Genomic DNA, 22,715 nt, shown 5'->3' on the forward strand with positions numbered 1-22,715 from the left:
TAAGTAGAATCGAACCTCTGACCTTGGGAGGAACACACTCTAAGTCCTAGGCCAAAACGACCAAGACAACCTAAAATGAGTTAATATTTAGAAAATATTCATCGAGACAAATCCAACACTATCTTATATGCAACCATTTGTTTTAATACTCCCTCCGGTCCTATATATAAGAAAAAGTTGACTTTTTAGATTCATTGAATAATTAATGTATTTGGTATAGAATATAGACCAAATACATTATTTATGCAATGAATCAAAAAAGTCAAATATTTCTTATAAATAGGACCAGCGGGAGTATATCCGTAAAAAAAATATGTTATATGAATATTGCACATTATTAAATAAGGTCATTGTGTTTCACCATCTTTATTTTATAATTTTTGTTTGTCGGTCTCTGTTTGTCTTGTGCATGAACTTGAACATTAATAAATTTTGTGATTCAAAAGAAAAAATATCATTGAATATGGTATGGAGGGAGTAGTAAACACCGTCTAAAATTTAAGATTACAAAATTTTGGATTTAAATCCGATTAGACATTGTCAATTGTGTCGGATCTTACAAACTTGATTGTTCATTCTTGTTTTTCGGTTTTATTTATCTACTAATATTACATCAATTTTAAAAAAAGAAAATCCAACGCTCATAAATAATTCATGATAATAATATTCGCCGTAAATTGCTTATCTCTAATCTCTTATCTTTACCGTATCAAATTATGCCAAAATTGACTTAGCTTTTGGAGTACCATTTGCATAAACCTCATCCTGTTTCAATTGAGCCCCTTACAGTAAACAGTGTGCTTAATATCTAGATTAGTTGGTCTTTGGTCCTTTACCAAGTTTAATAAAGAAACTAAAGTCTAAATAAAAAAAGTTATCTTAATTCTTTTACCTTTGATTTCCAAAATTTGTTTGTATTAATAGATTTTTTTTTAAAAAAATATTCCAAGTGGTAATATATTATATTATTCCAAAGTTTCTTTTAAAATTTGATTGTTATAAAGCTATATATACAGAAGTTTCTGTTTAATATAAGGAATTAATTAATATAAAAATATTTTTAACAAAATGACAATTTGACTTTTGAAATAAAAAAGTACTATTATTTTTTCCTATGACTTTCTCTTTGTTGAACAATGACGTATTATATTATTCTTTAATAGAAAAAAAATGGAATTGGTAAATTATATGTATTTGTATATGGAAAAAATTGAATAAATGGAATTGGTAAATTATATGTGTCTAGTGAGTTCCACTTTTTTGACCAAAACCAAAATGTATTAGAAAAGTCTTCCACTCCCTCTTTCTATTTACCTTTGCAACTTTCATTTCTTCATCACAAGAGCAACCAAAAAACTAGTATCTAGTTTCTTTGCTTTGTGTCTTGTCTCATTGTTTTTTAAGGTACACTTTTTTTTTCTTCTTATCTTTCTTGCATGTTGTTTGGTTTCACTTCCTCATAATGATGAACATGTAATATAATGTTTTTTTTCTTGGTTGCTAAGAAAATTTCAGAAAAAAAATGGGTTTTGGTTTGATAGTTAATTGATAGGAAAAAACATGGACCATGTTGATAAATTTTTATTTTTATTTTCGTTTTGTTTCACCAAGGAAACAACATAGGACAGGTTGTTTTTTCATTTTCTGTTTAGTTTCTGTTTGTAACGATTTCTTGTTTCATATCTTACCTGTATTCATGAAAATATTTATAATGATTGGTGTTTAACTATAAATAACTGAAATTGTTATTCATGAAAAAATAAATAACTGAAATAATTAACTTTTTTCAGTTAAAGCATATGATTGTTGTAAATTTCAGGCTGTTCATGATTATGTAAGTTTAAAGGTTTTTTGTTTTGCCAACAATTACATGCATAGACAAAATGGGAAAATTTAGCCCCTTGAGTTGCTTTTATCTGTTTTCACTTTTGTTATGTTAAACTGAGTTTTATGTGGTTTAAATTTGGAAAAAAAATCATTGTTGGTTCATTAGCATCTTCTTGAACCTTTTTCTCTTGTGTGGTTTTTTCAGAAATCTTCATGTGCAGTGATTCTAAGAAAAAAACTTGTCAAAAGGATTTGATCATGGGGTGTGAGTATGTGAATGGGAATAAAGAAGGGCAGTATCACGAGGTTTCTTATTTGCTTGAATTTTCAGCTGCAGATGATGTGGTTGGTTTAAAAAATGCGATTGAAAACGAGGGCTGCGATGTTGATGGGGTTGGTTTGTGGTATGGAAGGAAAGTTGGTTCGAACAAATTAGGTTATGAAGAGAGGACACCTCTCATGGTTGCAGCTATGTATGGAAGCTTGGATGTATCGGCTTATATTCTTGGAACAGGTCGGGTTGATGTTAATCGGTCTAGTGGATCCGATGGTGCTACTGCTCTTCATTGTGCGGTTGTTGGGGGTTCTGCTGCTTCCCCCGAGATTATCAAGATTTTGCTTGATGCATCGGCGGATGCTAGTGCTGTTGATGCCAACGGTAACCGACCAGTTGATTTGATTGTTTCGCTGGCCAATTCTATCTTCAATCCAAGGAAGAGGATGCTACAAGCTCTTTTGGATGGTACAGACGGTGCTGATCAGACATGTCTTCTGTTTCCGGAGACAATTGATGACATTGACGAATATCAAAGGCAAGATGTAAACACGCCTCGTGTTTCAAAAGATTATCCTGTTGATGTCTCTCTTCCAGACATTAAGAATGGGATATATAGTACCGATGAGTTTAGGATGTATACATTCAAAGTGAAGCCTTGTTCAAGGGCTTATTCTCATGATTGGACCGAGTGTCCCTTTGTTCATCCAGGGGAAAATGCAAGGCGACGCGATCCAAGGAAATATCATTATAGCTGTGTCCCTTGTCCTGAGTTTCGGAAAGGATCGTGCAGTAAAGGAGATTCTTGTGACTATGCACACGGTATTTTTGAGTGCTGGCTTCATCCTGCGCAGTATAAGACACGGCTTTGCAAGGATGAAGGTTCATGCATGAGAAGAGTTTGCTTCTTTGCTCACAAGGTTGAGGAGCTTCGCCCCTTGTATGCTTCTACCGGTTCTGCTATTCCATCTCCTAGATCATATTACAGTACTGCTTCTACATTAGAGATGGGTTCAATTAGCCCAATGTCACTTGGTTCTCCATCTGTTTTGATACCACCCTCCTCAACGCCGCCTTTGACTTCATCTGGAGCATCGTCTCCCGTTGCTGCTGCAGCCATGTGGCAGACACCGTCTAATGTTTCGATCCCTACCCTTCAGCTTCCCAAAAGCAGGTTGAAGACTGGAATGACCGCTAGAGATATTAATTCAGATATTGCAATGCTTAGGGTTGAAACTCAGCGGCGAAAGCAGCAACTACTGATGGATGAGATGTCTGGTCTTTCCTCTCCTTCCAACTGGAATCATTCCATGCCTAACAGTCCATCTTTTCCGGTTTCTTCGACCAACCATACGACCGGGGAACTAAATAGGTTTTCGGGGGTGAATCCTACAAACCTTGAAGACATTTTCGGGTCTCTTGATCCATCAATGTTGCATAAATTCCACAGAATTTCACTTGATGCTGCAGGAGCAGCAGGATCTCAGTTACAATCTCCAACTGGAATCCAAATGCGTCCGAATATGAATCAGCATCTGCAACAAAACTATTCTTCAGGCCATTCCACTTCTAGTGTGATTGGATCGCCAACCTATAGGTTTGATCCATCTGGGGAGTTATCCGCGTCGGCTTTGAATGCAAGAGCTGCTGCCTTTTCAAAGCGGAGCCAGAGCTTTATCGAGCGCAGTGTCACAAACCGTCATTCTGAGCTTCATTCTCCTGCTAAGCCTTATGCCTTTTCTAACTGGGGCTCACCCGATGGAAATTTGGATTGGACTTCACACGGAGAAGAACTGAATAAGCTGAGGAAATCATCTTCATTTGGATTTCGAACCACCAGTACTCCTTTAACTCCAGCTGCAGCTAGGGCACAGGAAAATGACTATGAACCAGATGTGTCTTGGGTTAATTCACTTGTGAAGGATGCTACACCGCAAGAATCTCATCAGTTTAGCGTTGAAGATCAGAAAAGGAAACTGCAGCGCCATCTTAACAATGGAACAGATTCGATTCCGGCTTGGTTGGAGCAATTGTACATGGATCAGGAGCAAATAGTGCAGTGAATGCAATTTTAGAAGTTACTCACAGTTAATTCATTTTATGATTTTTTTTGAATCTTACAGAATTTGTTTAGATGACAATTTGTAAAACTGATGGGAAAAATAGTCCCCAAAAGCTATAGAATATACTATAGAAGTTGGGTAGGATGCAAATTTACTGCTCTCAAGGAACTACATATTACCAGAGTAATTGATCACAATTTTTTCTGATATTTTGTCATATTGTCTATTGAGTTGTAAGTTTGAACTTTACATTGACAAATTTACAAAGATGTAGTGAGGTTAATGATCAATATGTTGAGGCTAAAGAGGTAACAATTTTCAGAATGTCAATTCTCAATTTACATATCACACAATTTGGTTTATTTTTGGTCTTAACCATTTGATATTCAAAGAAAGAAATCTTAATAATCCGGAGTTTGACTCAGAAAAAAGATTCTAATAATCTGAAGTTTAATTGAGATAAGTCTGATTAAAAATTGTTTTAGTTCGATTTAAACTCAGATACTCTCAATCGATTCGATTTTAACTTAAGTTTATTGAGCATTTGAACTCAACCACTTAGTTATCAGTTATCACACATCTTAATCTATTTTTTTCTTGATGCTTTGAAGTGATGAACAAGTTATGAAGTCAACTTTGGCGTGTTTGATTTTTCCTGTTTTCCATTCAGTGATTTTAAGGGGGTCCAGTCTAGTTGCAAATTTGGTGAGCTAATGAGGATCTACTTTAATACTGCTGTACTATTTGTGACACTTGTAGCAGCCAAATTAGACTGATTTTTTGATGGATTCTACTAGCATGTTTAGATTTGCATTGACAGACCAGTTTATGGCCATTATTTTTTCCTACTTGTGAGTTTCTCGCACGTTTTATTCGAATTCAAAACTCTAAAATATTTTAATGTGTTTTTAGAGATTTTTATGGGATGTTTATGCCGTTCGAATTTTATAATCCGAACTACATAGAACACGCAAGAAACTCATAAGATGGTAAAAGAAGCAATCCTAGCTTAAGGGTCTGTTTGGTTCAGCTTCTGCCCAGCCAAAAGCAATTCTCTACAGTGCCAAAAGCAATTCTAGCCAAAAACAACGTGTTTGGTTTGGCTTTTCAGAATTGCTTTTATCCTCCAAAAGCAATTCTCCATGAAGCTACAAATCCTAGCTTTTAGCTTTTCTAGAATCAATTATAAACAGTAAATATTATATTTTATTATTACAACTTATTATTTTCCTTTATTGCCCTTTATCAATTCTCCTTCTTTATCAATTCTCCTTTAGCTATGTCTATTTTAGTAATTATACATTCAAAAGCAATTCTACATAATTGTATCCAAACATAAATCAGTTTGTTTAATCAATTCTACATAATTGTATCCAAACATAAATCAATTCTGTCAGAATCAATTCTGTCAGAATCAATTATATTCAAAGCTGAACCAAACACACACTAAGGGTGTGTTTGGTTGTGAGAAGAAAGTAAGAAGAGAGAAATAGGTGAGAGAGAGTGTGGGAAGAGAGAAAGATGTGAGAAATAGAGTAGATTTGATGAATTGTTTGATATAAGAGAAAGAAGAGAGAGAAAGGAGAGAAAGAAGTATGTCTGATATTTAAAATGACAAAAATATCCTTATACCATATACACATATATGTATCATTTTTATTTTATTTTTATTAAATTAAGGTCAAATAAATTCACATTCCACTGATAAAAAAATAAAATTCACATTCCACTATAAAAAAGAAAATAATTTATTCCAAAAAAAATAAATTACGTCAATTAACAATTGCAAATATTAATGACAACTAAAGTGAAATACTATAATGTAATACATCCTTTTTTATCCAAATATATATCATATGAGATGGGAAAATAAAAAAATCTTGCAAACTATCACAGTTCATTACGCAATGCTGGAACAACAAGCAACCCCAACGTGTAAACAATATAATAAAAACCACAAATTGTAAAAAAAGAAAAACACAAGTTAATAAAGCAACACATGGGTATTTCTGGAAAAAGATAAACTAAGTCCACTTCTCTCCTCTTTCTCGGCACTTTAGCGAAGAAACAAAAAGTGGGTGGGGTCCATACATTTTGGGTCTCTCTTCCCTCTTTCTCTTCAAACCAAACATGATGAGTTTGCAATCTCTCTTCTAACTCTCTCTTCCCTATCTCTCTCCTCCCTATCTCTCTTCTACCAAACACACCATAAATGTGATTTTATTGAGTTACATGAGATATAGACATGCAAGGCACTATAAATGTGTAGACATGTAGTATAAGTTTATATAATTCCCAAACATGTAAAAAGTTACTATTGGTTATTGTTTTGTTGAAGCTTAAGCAAATAAAATCATTCAAAATTTGTTTAAAGATAGACAAAGATTTTATTTGCATTTCTTAGTCTTATCTTGTTTTTATTCTTGAGCTTGTAGAATCAGCATAGTTTCATTTCCTGTTAGCATTATCTTGTATTTTTTAAAGTTTACATTCATTTGAGCACTAAGAAAAAGCTTTTTACAAAGCTTTTGTCGTACTCTAATTGGCTTTTATCGCAATTGGCTTCTTTCATCAACCTTTTTCTTGGATGACATAATGAAACTTATAGTTCAGGTCTCTTGACATAATTTTGGTCCACACATTTAAATTTGTTTAATATTCAGGAACACTAGAGTTAGAAGACAAATGAGTTACGCTTCTAAGACTCTCATGTTTGATTTTATTTAAAACCGAATAAAAATTTAGAAAATAAATCTTTTTTTTTTGCTCAAAAAAAAAAATTTCTTAAACATATAGATTCTCTTATTTCTTTCTTTCCAAATACTTCAACAACATTCCATCCCGAGAGCTTGAAAAATAATGTGACACTTCTTCTAACCCTCAAAAGATTACTAAATGTTGGAGGTGTCACGGAACCTGATAAAGTAAAACACATGAAATACCTAATCACACCCTTCCAAAAAATTCACATTCAACAAAATTATGTTGCGCACTCTCATCCTTCCCACAACTACCAACACAAGTAATTGAACCCGGATTAATAATGTCACGCATAGTCATATTTTTTTCTTATTAGAAGTCTATTTTTATGTAAACGTCAAATGAAAATTGACACCTTCAAAAGAACTATTTTAGAGAGACTTTCAAATATTCGACTGGATCGCGAGTCAACAATTGATAAACACCTTTAACTGGATAATCATCTCCAAATCCAATTTTCAAGAACATCATATTTGAAAAAAATATTTACTAACAAACCACTACACTCCGCTACCCACTCCTTTTCCCATGCGAGACCACGCCTCCGCTTCCACCTCCACCCACCCCATGCACCTCCAACCCCAACCTACCCATATCTGCCACCTAAACACCTTTGTCTATATGAGTGGTTGGTGGTTGGTAATGGGGTGTGTACCTTGTTTTGGAATAATCATTGGTTGGACAAGATATGTTTAGAGAGTGGTATATTTATAGACAAAGGTACACTTAAATATACCACTCTCTAAGCACACCCTCTCCAACAAATAATTATTCCAAAACAAGGTACACACCCCATTACCAACCACTCATAAACACAAAATCATAAGATATTGTTTGAAAGTTTAAATTTGCAAATATCATTAAACCCGCTTAACTACTCATGTTTGTTCTGTTAATCTATTTTTTTCCTTGTTAGCAAACAGTTAGGAATTAGTTAGTTTTATTAGGTTAGTTATTTCTGTTTTAGCATTCATTTCTTTTATTCTTCCCTTCACATGTAAAATGATCCGTTGTAATTGACATATTCAGTTCATTTTTTCTCTATTGAATGTTCATATCAATATAAATATAGTGTAACACAACTCGTAGACAATTGAGTTTCTTAAACATATGATTAGATTTTTTTGGTTACATAAACATATGATTAGATGTTATTAGATGTTTGATTTTTGACTGATACATATAATTGAACATATGTTGTTTGAAAATATCAACTCCTAAAATAAATTTCAATATTTTTTTGATTAATTGAGGGGTTAGTTCCTGACCCAATTACAAATATAAAGGTTTAACTAATGGCTTAAACTAAGATATTTTTTTGTTTTTTTTTTGTTTGAAGCAACGATAGTTTTTAGTTTGTTTATAGCTTATTCTCTTTCTATTTGGTATTATATTTTTTAGAAATCATTTAAGTAGTTTTTCTAAGATAAATAAATAAAATAGACACCATCTAAAGAATTTTCAGCATTAAACTCGGTAGTTACCTATAAAAGCAAATATTTCTACCATTTAAGCCAACATCCATGGTTTTGGCTGATTCAGCCTAGTATATTTACTTGATTTTAATGTTCTCCACCTATGAAGTTTTTACCCTCAAGGCGTTTAACAATCTAAACTTTGTTTGGATTTGGATTACGTCATTACTTGCGGTTTTTTATTTTTTTTATTTTTTCAAATATAGTTTGAGTTTTTTCCACACTAGGGCCCCCCTTGTGTAGAAAATCAGAGGTAACTTCAATATTTTATTAGTGGATGCAACATTTGTCCCTTTGTTATCAACAATTCTCTGCATGGATACTTTCAACCATCTTTATAATTTTTATTAGAGAAATGCTAACATGTATTTTAGAGGTATTTGTTTAAAAGTTTAAAATAAAAAATTTATTAAAAAATAGAATATTCAACACGTTAAAACTTTAAAACACAATTTTTTTTAATAAAACTTATCATTTTTTTAATCCTTAACCGTTAACACGACATTTTTTATTATTACTCCCTCCGTCCTTATATTTAAGCCCCCTTTGCTTTTTTCACATTTTTTAAGAAAAATTATCAGAGTAATTAATGTGTCTGTTTTATGTGTTAATATTACCAAATTGTCTTTTGTTTGTATGTGTATTAAATTTGACTATTCATATTTCAAGACAAGTTAGTAGTATTAATTAGAGGTATACTCCCTCTGATCACTATTATAAGCAAATTTCTACTTTTTAGATTCATTTAATAAATGATGTATGTGGTCTATATCATAGACCACATACATCATTTATTGAATGAACCTAAAAAGTTAAAATTTGCTTATAATAGTGACCGGAGGGAGTATTTAGGAAAAAAATAATAAATGCATCTAGTAACTTGAAAAGGGGTTTATATTTAGGGACAAAAATAAAGTCAAATAAGTGCTTACATATAGGGACGGAGGAAGTAGTATATTATAGAAAAAGAGTACATAGACTATGAATTTCTTTTTTAGAGATGTAGACTATGTACTTTTTTCATTAACGGTGTAAAGGTGTTGTTTGGATTGATTTGCAACAAAAAAAGCTTGAACCAATGAAATCTTTATTGGTTTGATTTGGTTCGGTTTTTATTATTTTTTAATAATAGAACCGAACTAAAATAACATATTTGGTTCAGCTTAGATCGGTTCGGTTGATCGGTTTGTTTCAAAATACAATTTAAAAAAAAACATATTCTCCAAAATTTGTACTCCCTCCGGTCACTATTATAAGCAAATTTTGACTTTTTAGGTTCATTCAATAAAAGATGTATATGGTCTATATTGTAGGCCACATACATCATTTATTGAATGAATCTAAAAAGTAGAAATTTGCTTATAATAGTGACCGGATGGAGTATTTCATGTATACAACACACCTAGGGATGGGAATAAGTTAGGCCGAGCTAGACTTTGCAAGGCCCAAGTCTGGCCTGTCAAAATTTTTTAAGGCCTAAGCCTGGCCTGCGGCCTGTCATATGCTTACTTTTTAGGCATGAGTCTGGCCTTTTGAAAGCCTGATTAGGCCTGCTAGCCTGTTTAAAAGCCTATTTCATATGAACATCTTTAAATAAGTAATGTGATCTAAGGTTAAACAGATTAACGAGCTAATAGATCAAAGATATTAAACTCTATTTTGATATTTAACATGAAATTTTAGAGAACTTTACTATATAGTATATCATATTTCAATTCTAATTTATAATAGCACAATTATATATGCTAAAAAATAATGTAAACTAATAAGCGTAAATTACTTTAAAGGTTGACAAATTTATAATTTAATTCAAAGTGAAGTATATAATATAATAATCAATCAGGGAAACACTGTTTAGTACAGGAGAAAACCAACGAAATCAAACGAATTACACTACCCCACCCCATGATTTCCACTAAAAGCTAATATTATATAATTTTGATTTTAAAATTAAAAAAACTGTAAAGGCATGCTCTTCTCTGTTGTCAAATTTCTTTGCTTCTGCATCCGTACTAAATAGCAAAGTTGAATCAATAATATTATTCATATTTACCTAAGTAGGCCGGCCTAATAGGCCTAAAAGGCTTTTCTAATAGCCTATGACCTGACCTTTTAAGCTAAATAGACTTTTAAAAAAGCCTAAGTCTTCCTTGTTTAGGAAAAAAGTCTGGTCTGATCTGATCTGTCGTAGACTAGGCTATAGGCCTCTGTAGGCCGGTCTGACCTATTCCCATTCCTAAACACACCCAAAAATTTCATGAAACTTTGTATTTTATTTTTTGTTTTTCATGTTCTTTGATTTTCAAACAACTTTTCATCTCAAATATTTCATACATATCCTTTCATTCATCAAACACAACTTCATCACAATCAAGTATTTCAATCATCCATAATAATTCATACATCCATCATTTATCAAACACAAATTCGAAAACACATCCAAAAATTAAAATTTACTCATAACAACACTACATGCAAACTAAAATTTAAACATCCTAAAATTAAGTTCGTCAAATTAAAAAAAAAAGTCCAAACTAAAATTTCAATTTCAACTTGAATCGACATATTCCAATTCACAATCCTAACTTTACTTAAGTGTGTGTATGAGGTGAAAGGGGAATGATATTAGTAAACTGAGGGGGTGAGGTAAGCATCAGTTCGGTTCATCAATTATTTGAGTTTCAAAAATCAAAATCCGAGAACTAAAACAAACTAGAATGATTTAGGTCGATTTAGTTCGGTTTTAAACCAAACCAAACAAGATCGGGTATTTTTTATGTTTGGATTTTCGGTTTCGTTGATTCTGTTCAAACCACTTACATCCCTAACTTTTATTAGTACTTTGTTATACAAAAAATGATGTGAAGTAACATTATTATATTATCGAGCTAGTAACAAAAAAAAAACCTGTTGTCGTTTATGAAAACTCCAAAAAAAAAAAATAGTGGCAACCAACAAATGAAATGTGATTTGAGCAGGGATTTACGGAACATGCTTCTAAAAAAGAGGTCTAATATCTCAAATCAATATTATTAGCGGACGCCACAAGTCATAAATATTTTACTTGTTGATGTCCCGCGAATACTATAATCTCAAGCTGGTGATTTTATTCCTAATGGTAATAATAAATTGTTGGTTAGTATCCAAACCACCCTGAATTAACCAAGCATAGTGAAAAGCAATTGTTGTCAATGAGTAAAGCTTTGTGATTCTCAATTATTACAAATTAGTAACTACTCATTTATATAAGTCAGGAGAATGCTGATAGACGCCGGATAGCCAAGTCAAACTATCTACTGCTTGTAGACCTAAAATAAGATAAATTTTGGTAAGGTAAAAGAATACTATAACACTAGTAATCTGAAGGTAAAGAATTAACTAGAATTTCTAAGAACATGAACATGAAGCAAAGAAACAATTAATTAGAGGTACCGGGGAACCGAAAACCAAGCATTAAACATGTACATTAATCTCTTCACACAAAAGTACATTAATCAAATGAGTGTCAATGAAAGCTATGATGTACAAGTCAAATGACATTACAATCTTTTAGTGACAATAAAAGTGCTATGACAATATATGCGAGGCCTAAGACCATCGAAAATCCAAGCCAAATTCCAAAGAATACAAATGGTAAACATTGCACACACAAGTCCAACTATAGAAATAAAATGCGAAAGCTTCATTTGATCATCATCCCTAAATAGAACATAAATAGCCTGCACAACAAGGAATCAACAAGATTCAGAAAGTTAGGTCATGCCTAATATATACTTATATATATTTTATCATGCTCCTGCGAAGCCCAAATAACATGCAAAGCTAGCAACATATCATGCACCAGTAAGAATAAGATAGATCATGTAATATATACTTATTATAATCATATCTTTTATCAAGCCCCTATGAAGCCTATAACCTAATAAAAATTTTTATTGATAAAGCTTAAAATGTAGATACTTCTAATTCTAAAGTTGGGACTCCACTTGTGTAACATAGTGGATTTCTATGTTATATAACATTATCCAATCAGTGTGTGAGACGTGGATTTTGTCCTCTTAACCTTTTAAATCGGCTAAATAGAAAAGCGTTTTTAAAAGACTTTTGTCTTTTCTGAAAAAATAAAATTTTTATTTTTATTTTTAGTTTCATTTTTACCCCCTAGGATTGTATTACTGGCTCTGATACCAGGTTGTGGCAGGGTCGCCAGCGGAATTTTCTCGAACTTGGTTTAACATTTGTTCGATTTTATTCAAACCTTGAAATGGTTTTAAGAGTGTTTTAGCTCTTTCTCTTTGTATAATTGTAAGATTTTCTAAATCTTCTGTTTCTTTTAAGAAATCGTCAATATACTCTATATGATATTTTACTAAATCTTGAGCACAAAAAAGAATTTGTTTTAACACAATTCTTTCATTATAAAAGTTTATATCAAAAATTATCTTTTCTAATCTCTTTTTAAAGAGTTCTACTTCTGTCTTAAGATCTAATCCGGGCATTATTGATTAGTCGTGGAGTTTTCCAAATTTTTGGCCTCTTTTAAAAGTGATTCGATTTGTGTTAGAGCTTGAAAAGGTTCTAAAAGAATTTTCGCTCTTGTTTTTTGAATCTCGGTGAGATTATTTTCTTGAATTTCTTCTAATAGATTTTCAATTAAATCTATGTGAACCATTGTTATAGTTTGAGCCTTATAACAAATTTGTTTGAATACTATTAAATCATAATACCATTCAATATCACTGACTATGGTTTTTAGTCTCTCTTTTAAAATTTCTAATTCTGTTTTAATTGTTAATCCAGGCATTATATGTTTGAACTTTCTAGAATTTTTTCTAAAGATTGTTCAAATTCAACTAGTTTTTGGGATGGCCATAACAGAGTTGTGGCTCTTTCTTTTTGCATAATAGAAACATTTTCTGTTTCTTTTAATTCTTCTATTACTTCATCTACATATGAAATTTGTAGAATCATTAAATCGTGGATTCCCCAAATTGTGTTCTTCATTTCTATTCTAAAGAAATTTTCTTCTATTTTGTTAACTAGGGCATCTAGTTTTTTTCTAAATAATTTTAGTTCATTTTTTATTGTTATTCCTGGCATTATAATTTTTTATTAATTTTTAAAAGTTCAGTTTTTATTTCTGATAAATTTTTATCAAACTTTATACTGTCTAATGAAGTTCTTGGTGGTAGGAACCTTGGTTCACTAGTATTTTCCTCTTGCTCTAAGAGAGGTGTTCTTTCTATTGTCATAATAGACTTTGATCTTTTTAGTGGTTTTAGAATTGGTGATTCTAGTTTTACTAATGGTGCAAATAGTTCATCTATTTGTATTTTTTCTCTTCCACTAAACTCTACACTATAATGAGAGTTACTTAGTGCATAATTCATCTTATAACTTATACTAAAAGGATGATTTCCTGGTCTCATAAGTTTTTGGTCTTTGAGTTTATAATGTATTACTAAAGATCTATTTAGATCTATATCATTTAGACTTAAGCCTATTTGTAAATTTATATCGAATTTTATTTTTCCACCTTTTAGATTTCCTTCACCTTTAGTTATTAGTGAATGTTTTTTGTTCAATCTAGCATCTTCTATAAGAAGTTCTAGTTCTGAATTTATTCCTTTCATAAAAGTACTTTTTATGATTATTTGGATAGTCGATATATGAATATATCCTATCTTCTGTCTTTTTTCTAACGATAAGTGTTTTAACCTTTCGTTTATTTGTTCTTCATCAATCATAGATATTACAACAGATCCATCTGTTGATTCCATTGGTATAGGAACTTCTCCTATCATCATTCCATATTTTAGAATATTTTCTCTAGATAGTTTTTCTTTTATTAAAGAAAAAATACTTTTTTGTTTGAAGTTTTCTTCTGGTTTTAAGGTAAAATCTACCTTTTCTATATGATCTATCAATACATCTGCCATAAAACCAGATGAATTTTCTTTTATCATACTATATTCCATTATGAAATGTAAAAATTATAAAGCATTTAAAATATTTAAAATCATACCTGACTTTGTCTTGGATTTTTGATAATTCTGATCTTTCGATCCTTTGGATTTGAAATAATCTTTCGATTATTGATATTGAGAATTAAAATCTTTTGATTTGGTTATGACAATCTTAAATCCTGCGAAGCCCTTTCCCACAATGTTTCTCATAAACTAAGGTACTTACTTCATTGATTTAAGTTGTAATTTACAAGTGAGCATCAAGGCTCTTATTTATAGGCAGATGAGACTCACAAGTTGGTCACATGTCTCTGTCTTGCCAGCTAAAAAGAAAAACAAACAAAACACGCAAAGGAAAAAGTAAAAGCATTATCACATAAGGTGATAAGATTTTCAACTAAATGGACCCCATCTGACTCAGATGATAAGGTTCCATTATTACAACTTTTTTCCTACGGCCACCTACATGACGCGTGGTTAAGCTTTTTCTTTTGCCTTGTCCGTGATTGTCGGTACTTTGTCTTCTTCTACCGACACTTTCTTTTTTGCACACCATTTACAGATATGCCCTTTGTATTTCGAGAAGTGTTGACAACACTCGTGTTGAACTTTATCTGGGACTTTGTCAAGAGCATTCTCAAATCTTGAGAATAGTTCTTCATAAAAAAGTGTTTGCTTGAGGTGTTCCTCTGAAACCTTCTTTTTTGAATCACAAACCATGAGACAGGTTTCTGTAGTGTAGAGGACCTTATAATTAATAATGGTAGAACCATATCTAATAAGGTTATCATAAAAACGTTTCATTTGATAAATGAACGAATCTACTGTCCATCCAACACCTTCTGAATTTGGAGGTAGATAAGTTTTATTTGAGATTCCTATTTTAATGACTGTTCTTGGTTTTACAGCCATAAAATTATTTTCTTCAAAAAACCATGGATAGGTTTGTTCGAACTGGAGATAAATTTCCCTTCCTTTAGCAAGGAAATCATTAAATCTTTTTGCTGTATCACCAATCTCTTTTGGAAGATCAGCAAGTTCTTGGAATCTTCGACCTTCTCCTTCTTCAAGATACACAGTCTTAAGCATTCCGTAGTCATAAAATTCTTTAATCAATTCCTTGGATATTCCTGGAACTGTATTAGCTTTTACCCCATGTGTAGTATTGACTGGATAAAAACATTCAAGAGCTAACTCTTCTTTGAAGTTGGCTAGCCATCTCCACTTTCCCATGAAATCATCAAGGGTTTTTGGCTTATTTTTTTTCCTTCTGGAGGTTTATTATGGATCCCACTGAGATCTTTTTCTTTGACTCCATTTTTGATGGTTGGCCAATTTCTTTAGCAATGGTCATTTCTTTATAGGAGGCTTTGTAAGCTTCTTTTGCCTTTTCCATTGTTGGATAAGCTTTGTGTCTGACATTTTTGCCATTAATGTGAAGGCTTGCAATTACCCAATTGTTGTAAATTCCTTTCATTGGACCATCAAAGATGACATACACCTTCTTTTCTGGTTGTGGATCGACAACATCGCTTGGTTGGTCTGAACCATTTTTTGACTCTTCATCTTCTTGTTCGACTTTGTCAGCCCATGACTTTTTTGTATCTTCTTCTGGCATAGAGCCTGCTGAAGATGTTGATGAAAAACTTTGTTGTTCATTCAAAGTCTTTTTTGTTGGTTCTTCTGTTGTTGTTGAAGTTTCAACATTTATGATCTTGGTTAGGCTTTCGATCATTTTAATCATCTCCCCCCTCTCCGAAGAGAGTTGTTTTAGCTTTTGGCTATGAATTTCAATCTGTTCATCTTTTTGCTTCAAGCTATTGTAGAGAACTTTTAGAGCTTGCTCCATTCTCTTGTCAGAGTATCTGCAAAACAATTGTTTTCTGATTTTATTAGTTGAATATAAGGATAGAATTGTTGGATGCGCATTTGCCATCTAACAAGTCTTCCTTGTTTATGATCAACTTTTAAATTGTAGCGCCAAAATCCGCTAGCATAAGTTGAATCAGTTCGTAATAAAAATCTTGATGGAATTAAATCCATTCTCCATTTTTCTAAAACATTTAAACAAGAAAGAGTTTCTTTCTCATTGATATGATATCTTGTTTCAGCATCTTTAAAAGAGCCTGAAACATACTTGCATAAAACAAGATCTTTATCCTTAATTCGGATGTTATTACTTGAATAATCAAGTTTTGAATCAGTTGAAACTGATGTTTTATCTGATCGCCCATTAGGGATATCTGATTTTAACTGTGGGGTTGCGTCCACAGTGGTATAGGATTGTTGTGGGGTTTCATCCTCAACATATCCATTGAGATTTAATCCCAATCTTTGTTTACCATTAGGTAGAGCTCTCATAACTCCAGCCCATGTAAACTGATTTGCATCAACATTTACAACCAAAAAATCATTTTCTGTTGGGTTGTATAGTTGCGGTAAAACTTTTAATTTTTCTTTTAAAGATTTTACAGCCTCAGTATCTTTTTGTGTCCATGACCATGGCACTTTTTCAGATATCTTCTTCTGTAAAATTTTTCTATCATTTGCTAAGTCTTGAAGAAATCCTTCATTAGCAATATAATTTAAACATCCCAAAAATCTTTGGATTTGTTTTCTATCCACTAATTGGTCAGGAAAAAGTAAAATCTTTTCTTGAACATGTGGTGATAAATCGAGTTTTCCTCCTTCTCTTATGATAAGACCAAGAAATTCGATTTCTTGTTTCAAAAGTATTGACTTTTTTCTGGATAGAACAATTCCTCTATCTTTTATTCTGTTTAAAACAGTCATAACATCTTTAACATGTTGTTCTTTACTTCCTTTAGTAAAAATTAATATGTCATCGATATATACAAAACAAATATGATCAAGACCCTTAAGAGTATTGTCCATAAATCTTTGATATATTGATGGTGCTTGTTTTAAACCAAATGGTAAAACATTCCATTCAAAATGTCCTTCTGGACAACTGAAAGCTGTTAAAGGTTTTGTTTCTTCTGATAACCTTAACTGCCAGTATCCAGATTTTGCATCTAAAGATGAAAACCAATTACATCCTCTTATTTTTTCAAAAATGTAATCTTTTCTTGGTAACTTATATGAGTCACTTACAGTTGCCTCATTAAGTTTTTTATAATTAATTACCATTCGAGCTTTTCCTCTTTTTATCTCATTGTGTTTTCTGACATAAAAAGCTGGTGCTGAGTGTGGACTAATAGAAGGACTTATTAATCCTTTCTCTAATAGTTCTGCTATTTCTTTTTTAAATTCTTCCTTATCTTCTCCTGAGTAAGGGATCTTGTATAAGGCTTTGACTTCCTTTTTAGGATCTTTAAGTTTTACAACAATTAAATCTTGTATTTTGTTTACTATAGTATCCAATGGATTTTCAGAACAAACTTGATCTAGATGATGTTCTAGATTTTGTTCAGTTGTTAAGTAAAACTTTCTTTTATCCCACATACATCTAAGTATGTTAAGATTTTCTGAAATTGCCTTTAAAATTTCATTTTTTGTTATAATGTTCGTTGTAACAAATTCACTTTCTTTTGGATTATTGATATCAAACCAATTTAATGTTATGGTATCAGTTTTTTGAATAAAAGGATTATATAACTTTAAAAAGTTATTTCCTATTATCAGATCTATTCCAGAATCATGTTCATAGATTGATTTTACATAGAAGTATCTATGTTCAATTTTTATAAAAACATGTTTTAGAACAAACCAGATTTGGTGTTTTTTCTTATCAGCAAAGATAATTTCTTTTGGTTTTTGTAGTCTAATCCATCCTTCCTTAATTATGGATCTCCTACCAAAACATAAAGTGGCACCGGTATCAATATAACCCATGATTTTCTTTTTGTTTAGTGTTACCTGGATAAATGTTGCATTAGGGTTTCCATTTTTTAAAATTTTTCTACTCATTCTTCAATTTCTTCTTCAGTAGTATATTCAAAAATACTACTCTCATCAGAATCTATATCTGATTCTATTGGTTCGAAACCTACTTCCCAAATTAATTTCAAGGTTTCTTTTTTAGAATCTTTCTTTTTAGGACATTCATTTGCATAATGTCCTTCTTCATTACACAACCAACATGTGCATGTTTTCTTTCCTCTAGGACATGAATTCTTTTTAGGATATTTTTTATTTCTCCTAAAGTATTTTTGTTTATTAAATTTTTTAGGAAATTTCTTTTTTCTTTTATATTCAGAACGATCTATTTTCCTAAAAACTTTTTTCTTTTTCTTTCTTCTAGGTTTATTACATCCGTAGTTTCCTACTTTGTCTCGAATTTTATCACAACAAACGTTTATTTTTGCTTCTCTTTTAGCAGTTTTTTCCATGCATTTTTCGGATACCCATTTTCTTAATGCAGTTATCCTTGTTCCTAGAGTATCGTCTAATCCTACGACTACTTCTAAATGTTCTTGGATTACTTTTTCCATTATTGTTCCAACAGATGATGGAAGTTTATTATAAAACAAACCTAAAAGATTATACTGTATTCTCTTTTGTGGAGATATTGCATAATAATATTTGCTAAACTCACATATAAATGGTTCAACATAACACATATCACAGATTCTTAGATTAAAGATTCTATGAATGTTTGTACTTTCTAGGTCTGATTCTGCTTCTGGCGCATCAAAACCTACAAATTCTTTTTTTAGAATTGAATAAACATAATTTATTACTTCCTCAGTTGTTGATGGAAGTTCCGAGTCTGATTTTTCAGATATAAAGCTCCAAGCATTTCCTATAGTTTTTGTTTTTAAATAGTTAAAAATGCTTTTTGGACTTAGTTTCCCTAGTGTGGGATCTAGTTGGATTGTTACCATGTGATTATGATACCAACTTCTTAGTTCTTTTTTAGCATCATCACTACAATCGAGATTTAGAATATCTTCATCCTTGTGACGATTTATAGTAGGTATATATTTAGATGATATATTTTTAAATTTTCTTTCATCCATTTTATCTTGAATAATTTGTTGATCGATAAAATCTTCTTTACCCTCTCGACGTCCTCTTTTACGTCCTTGTTCTGATGATTCTGGTTGCTCATTAGTTTTCACAAGTCCTACTTGTGGTTCTTCTTCCATACTGAAAGAACTTTCTGATCCGAAGTCGTAGACAAATTTGTTTTCATCATCAGATTCTTCTGTTATTTGATTTTTTCTATTAATGTCTAAAGAAGCCATTAATGTTTGTAATTCATTTAGCTGATTAGCTATTTCTTCTTCTGTTTCGTCCATTTTTAGGGTAATGGCGCGAAGAAGTTAATTTCTTTTTCTGATTTTTCTATTTTTTCTGAAATTTCTACCATATCTCCCCCTTCTTTTTTGACAAAAGTTTGTAATTCTTCTAGGGTTAGACATTTATCTCTTATTGGTAAGAGTTTTAATAGATCGATTAGATCATCTATTTTAACACAAAGTTTTTCATCTAACAATTTTTGGTTTTCTTCTAAGTTAGATAATTTTTCATTGAGTTTTTCTTCAAATTCTTTTAGTAGAAATTCTACTATTTTATCCAACTGTTCCTGAAGTACTGTTAGGTTTTCAAAAATATCTTGTATATTTTCACTTACACCTTTACTAGCCATGTATAAATTTTTGTACTCTAAGGCTTAAAAGATTTGCAAAATTTTCATATTCCCAGTATGTGGAATAATTATTTTCAATTATTAGAAACCAATATGCTGTTTCCCTTAACCAATTAATTTGGTTTCTCATTCTAATTATATTATTATAATTAGGTACTAATATAAATGGTTGAGGTATTATTTTTCCAAATGGATTTATAAGACCTTCCATAGACTATATTATTTTATTTTGCCTTGGACTTTTTAAGCCGGTTTTTATAAGAACTGATTTTAAAAGATTTTCGACATGTGTCAAAATTTTACTGGCCAATGGTACAATGGTACCCAACTACTATGGTACGTAAGTGTTTTCCCTAAAGTTGGAGTTGAAATTTAAGACTGATACTGAAACACTAATTAAGAAGTTGTTAAAGCTTCACCAACAGCCATATTATTTGGAGGGTAAGAAAAACCAGAAATACGTAACACTCAATTTGATTTCATACAAAATCTTCATCTTGCATGAAAGATAACATATTGAACAATGGTAAAAACATAAAAAGCCTACTATCAATATTGAACTAAATCATTTCCTAAGTAGTTTTTTTTCCCATCCCATTTCCCTTTCCCTCCTTCACAATGCCGGCAGCAACAGCAATCAATATGGCAGTTCCCAAGCACCAAAACCAACTTGGTGAAGAAGCGTGTGGTGGATCACCCTCGGCACAATCAGGCAGTGGAACATCAGCACCACCGAGAATTTTTGGTGCAGGAGTGAGAGGTGCATGAAGAGTCTTGACTTTAACTTTGAGAGACTTGAAGTTGCGTTTCAAAGGAAAAGAAACAGAGGAAGGCTTCTTCAATTGAAAATTGTTCACATTGCTAAAATTAATTGCTAGTGCATTGCTAGAAGAAACAGAGTGATGCATTGCAACTGTTGATGTGAGAGTGAGAGAATAAAATATTCTGATGGTTCTTGGTGGTGAAGAATCACTTTAAATAGGTTCTTGGTGATGCGAAGGTTTTATTAGTAATTTAGTAGTATTTTATTATTTCGTTTCGTTTTATTTCGGTCTAGAACTTTCTTTTATTATTTTGTTTCGTTTTATTTCAGTCTAGAACTTTCTTTTATTATTTCGTTTCATTTTATTTCGGCCCACGGGTTTGTTATTTCTTTTCCTATTTAAACAGAACATTATGTAGCCTAAGAAGCAACTTTTTGATTCAATAAAAATTATTCGAGATTTTCTCTCAATTCTGGTGGATTCTGAAAACCCTTATTTTGAGAGGTTTGTCGCTTGCAACCTGTCACTTTATCTTTTAGATTTAGCGCTTGCTAACCTACGCTTCCGTCCTGTGTCATATGGTTAAGATGGATTGAGATAGATTGGCATAGATTGGCATAGATTGAGATAGATTGAGATAGTTTAGGGTAGTTTAAAATAGTTTAGCATAGTTTGAGATAGATTGGGATGAATTAATATATTTTGAGATAGTTTGAAATAGTTTAGGGTAGTTTAAAATAGTTTGAGATATAGTTTGGGATAGTTTAAGATAGTTTGAGATGGTTCGTAACTTTTGAGGATATTTCAATAGTTTTAAATATTTTTTTTTTTGAAGGAAGTTTTGAATATTGTATCACATGTTTTTAAAGGTTAAATATGTTTTTAATTCCTATAAATATATCAATTTTTAGTTTTACTCCATCTAAAATTTTAATTCAACTTATAGTCGGTATAAAATTTTCAATCATTACTTTTGATCCCTATTTTTAAGTAATTTTTGTATTTTTTTATGAAATTGACCAGAAATGTATAGAATATTGTAAAAATCACTCCAAATTTTTTAATTTTTTTTTATTAAAACGTAAATTAAATATGAATTTTTTACCATAAAAAATATAAAAATTCATGTTTTGGTAATAAAATCTTTTTTTTTTGGAGAGATCCTTATAATATTATAAATTTTTCTGCAAAATTTTATTCAAAAATATAAATTCTACATATGGGACCAAAATCGAAAATGAAATTTTTTTGGAGGACTAAAAGTTGAAGAAATTTTTTAAAGGTACTAAAATAAAAAATTGACATATTTATAGGGACTAAAAGCATATTTAACCTTATTTTTAATTGAGAAATATAGAAAAATATTTTAAGCTGCCTTTCTTTAATTGTGTCCCATAGTTTGACTTAGTTTTGTAGACATGTTTTTAATTCCAATTTTTTGTAACCGCCTTTCTTTTGATATTTCTTGAATGTTGCTATTATTAAGGCTTCGTTCTTGCTTGACTCAACAATAACGTTTTGCCTAATAATGCCTATACAAAGTTTATGATGCACGTACATAAATGTGACACGAGAAGTTTAAGGACGACAATAGGTACAAACAATGTTTTCCCAATTAGAGAGAAGAACATAAGATATTAAAAGGAGAAGATTAGAAGAAACATAGCATTAGAGATGAGAGAAACAAAGTAGAACTCACCGAAGGTATTGCTGGAGGCAATTGGTGATGCTGGTGTTGAGATTGAGGCAATGGTGGTAATGATTCAAAGAGGGAATAATTATCGATCGGTAGTGACGAGAAATCCTATTTTTTGGGAGTTAGAAGAGGCAATATGTTTTTGATTTTTTTTAGGGAAGCAATATGTTTTTGATAGTGTTATCGGTCTTTATGTATTTTTATTTCTTATTCTTTTATTATTCCTTTTTTTTTAAAGGAAATATGTAAGACAGAAATCATAGAGTAAAAAAAGAA

At 31.3% G+C, this 22,715-nt stretch overlaps 1 protein-coding gene across 2 annotated transcripts; it reads left to right on the forward strand.

The window, feature by feature from the left end:
* Positions 1 to 1,312: 1,312 nt before the first annotated feature.
* Positions 1,313 to 4,373, forward strand: LOC146923218 (zinc finger CCCH domain-containing protein 66-like). 2 transcript variants are annotated; one of them, XM_085715918.1, is made up of 2 exons: positions 1,313 to 1,404; positions 2,033 to 4,373. In XM_085715918.1, exon 2 carries the CDS (start codon positions 2,041 to 2,043, stop codon positions 4,162 to 4,164), a length of 2,124 nt encoding a protein of 707 aa, XP_085572044.1. In that variant the 5' UTR covers positions 1,313 to 1,404; positions 2,033 to 2,040; the 3' UTR covers positions 4,165 to 4,373. The 2 variants fall into 2 exon arrangements, with proteins under 2 accessions (XP_085572044.1, XP_085572045.1); XM_085715919.1 differs by lacking the exon at positions 1,313 to 1,404 and adding an exon at positions 1,475 to 1,628.
* Positions 4,374 to 22,715: the final 18,342 nt, after the last annotated feature.

Source organism: Medicago sativa, chromosome 5 (genome assembly GCF_051527215.1).
Source record: "Medicago sativa cultivar Bolivia chromosome 5, Bolivia_mono, whole genome shotgun sequence".
NCBI lineage: Eukaryota > Viridiplantae > Streptophyta > Magnoliopsida > Fabales > Fabaceae > Medicago > Medicago sativa.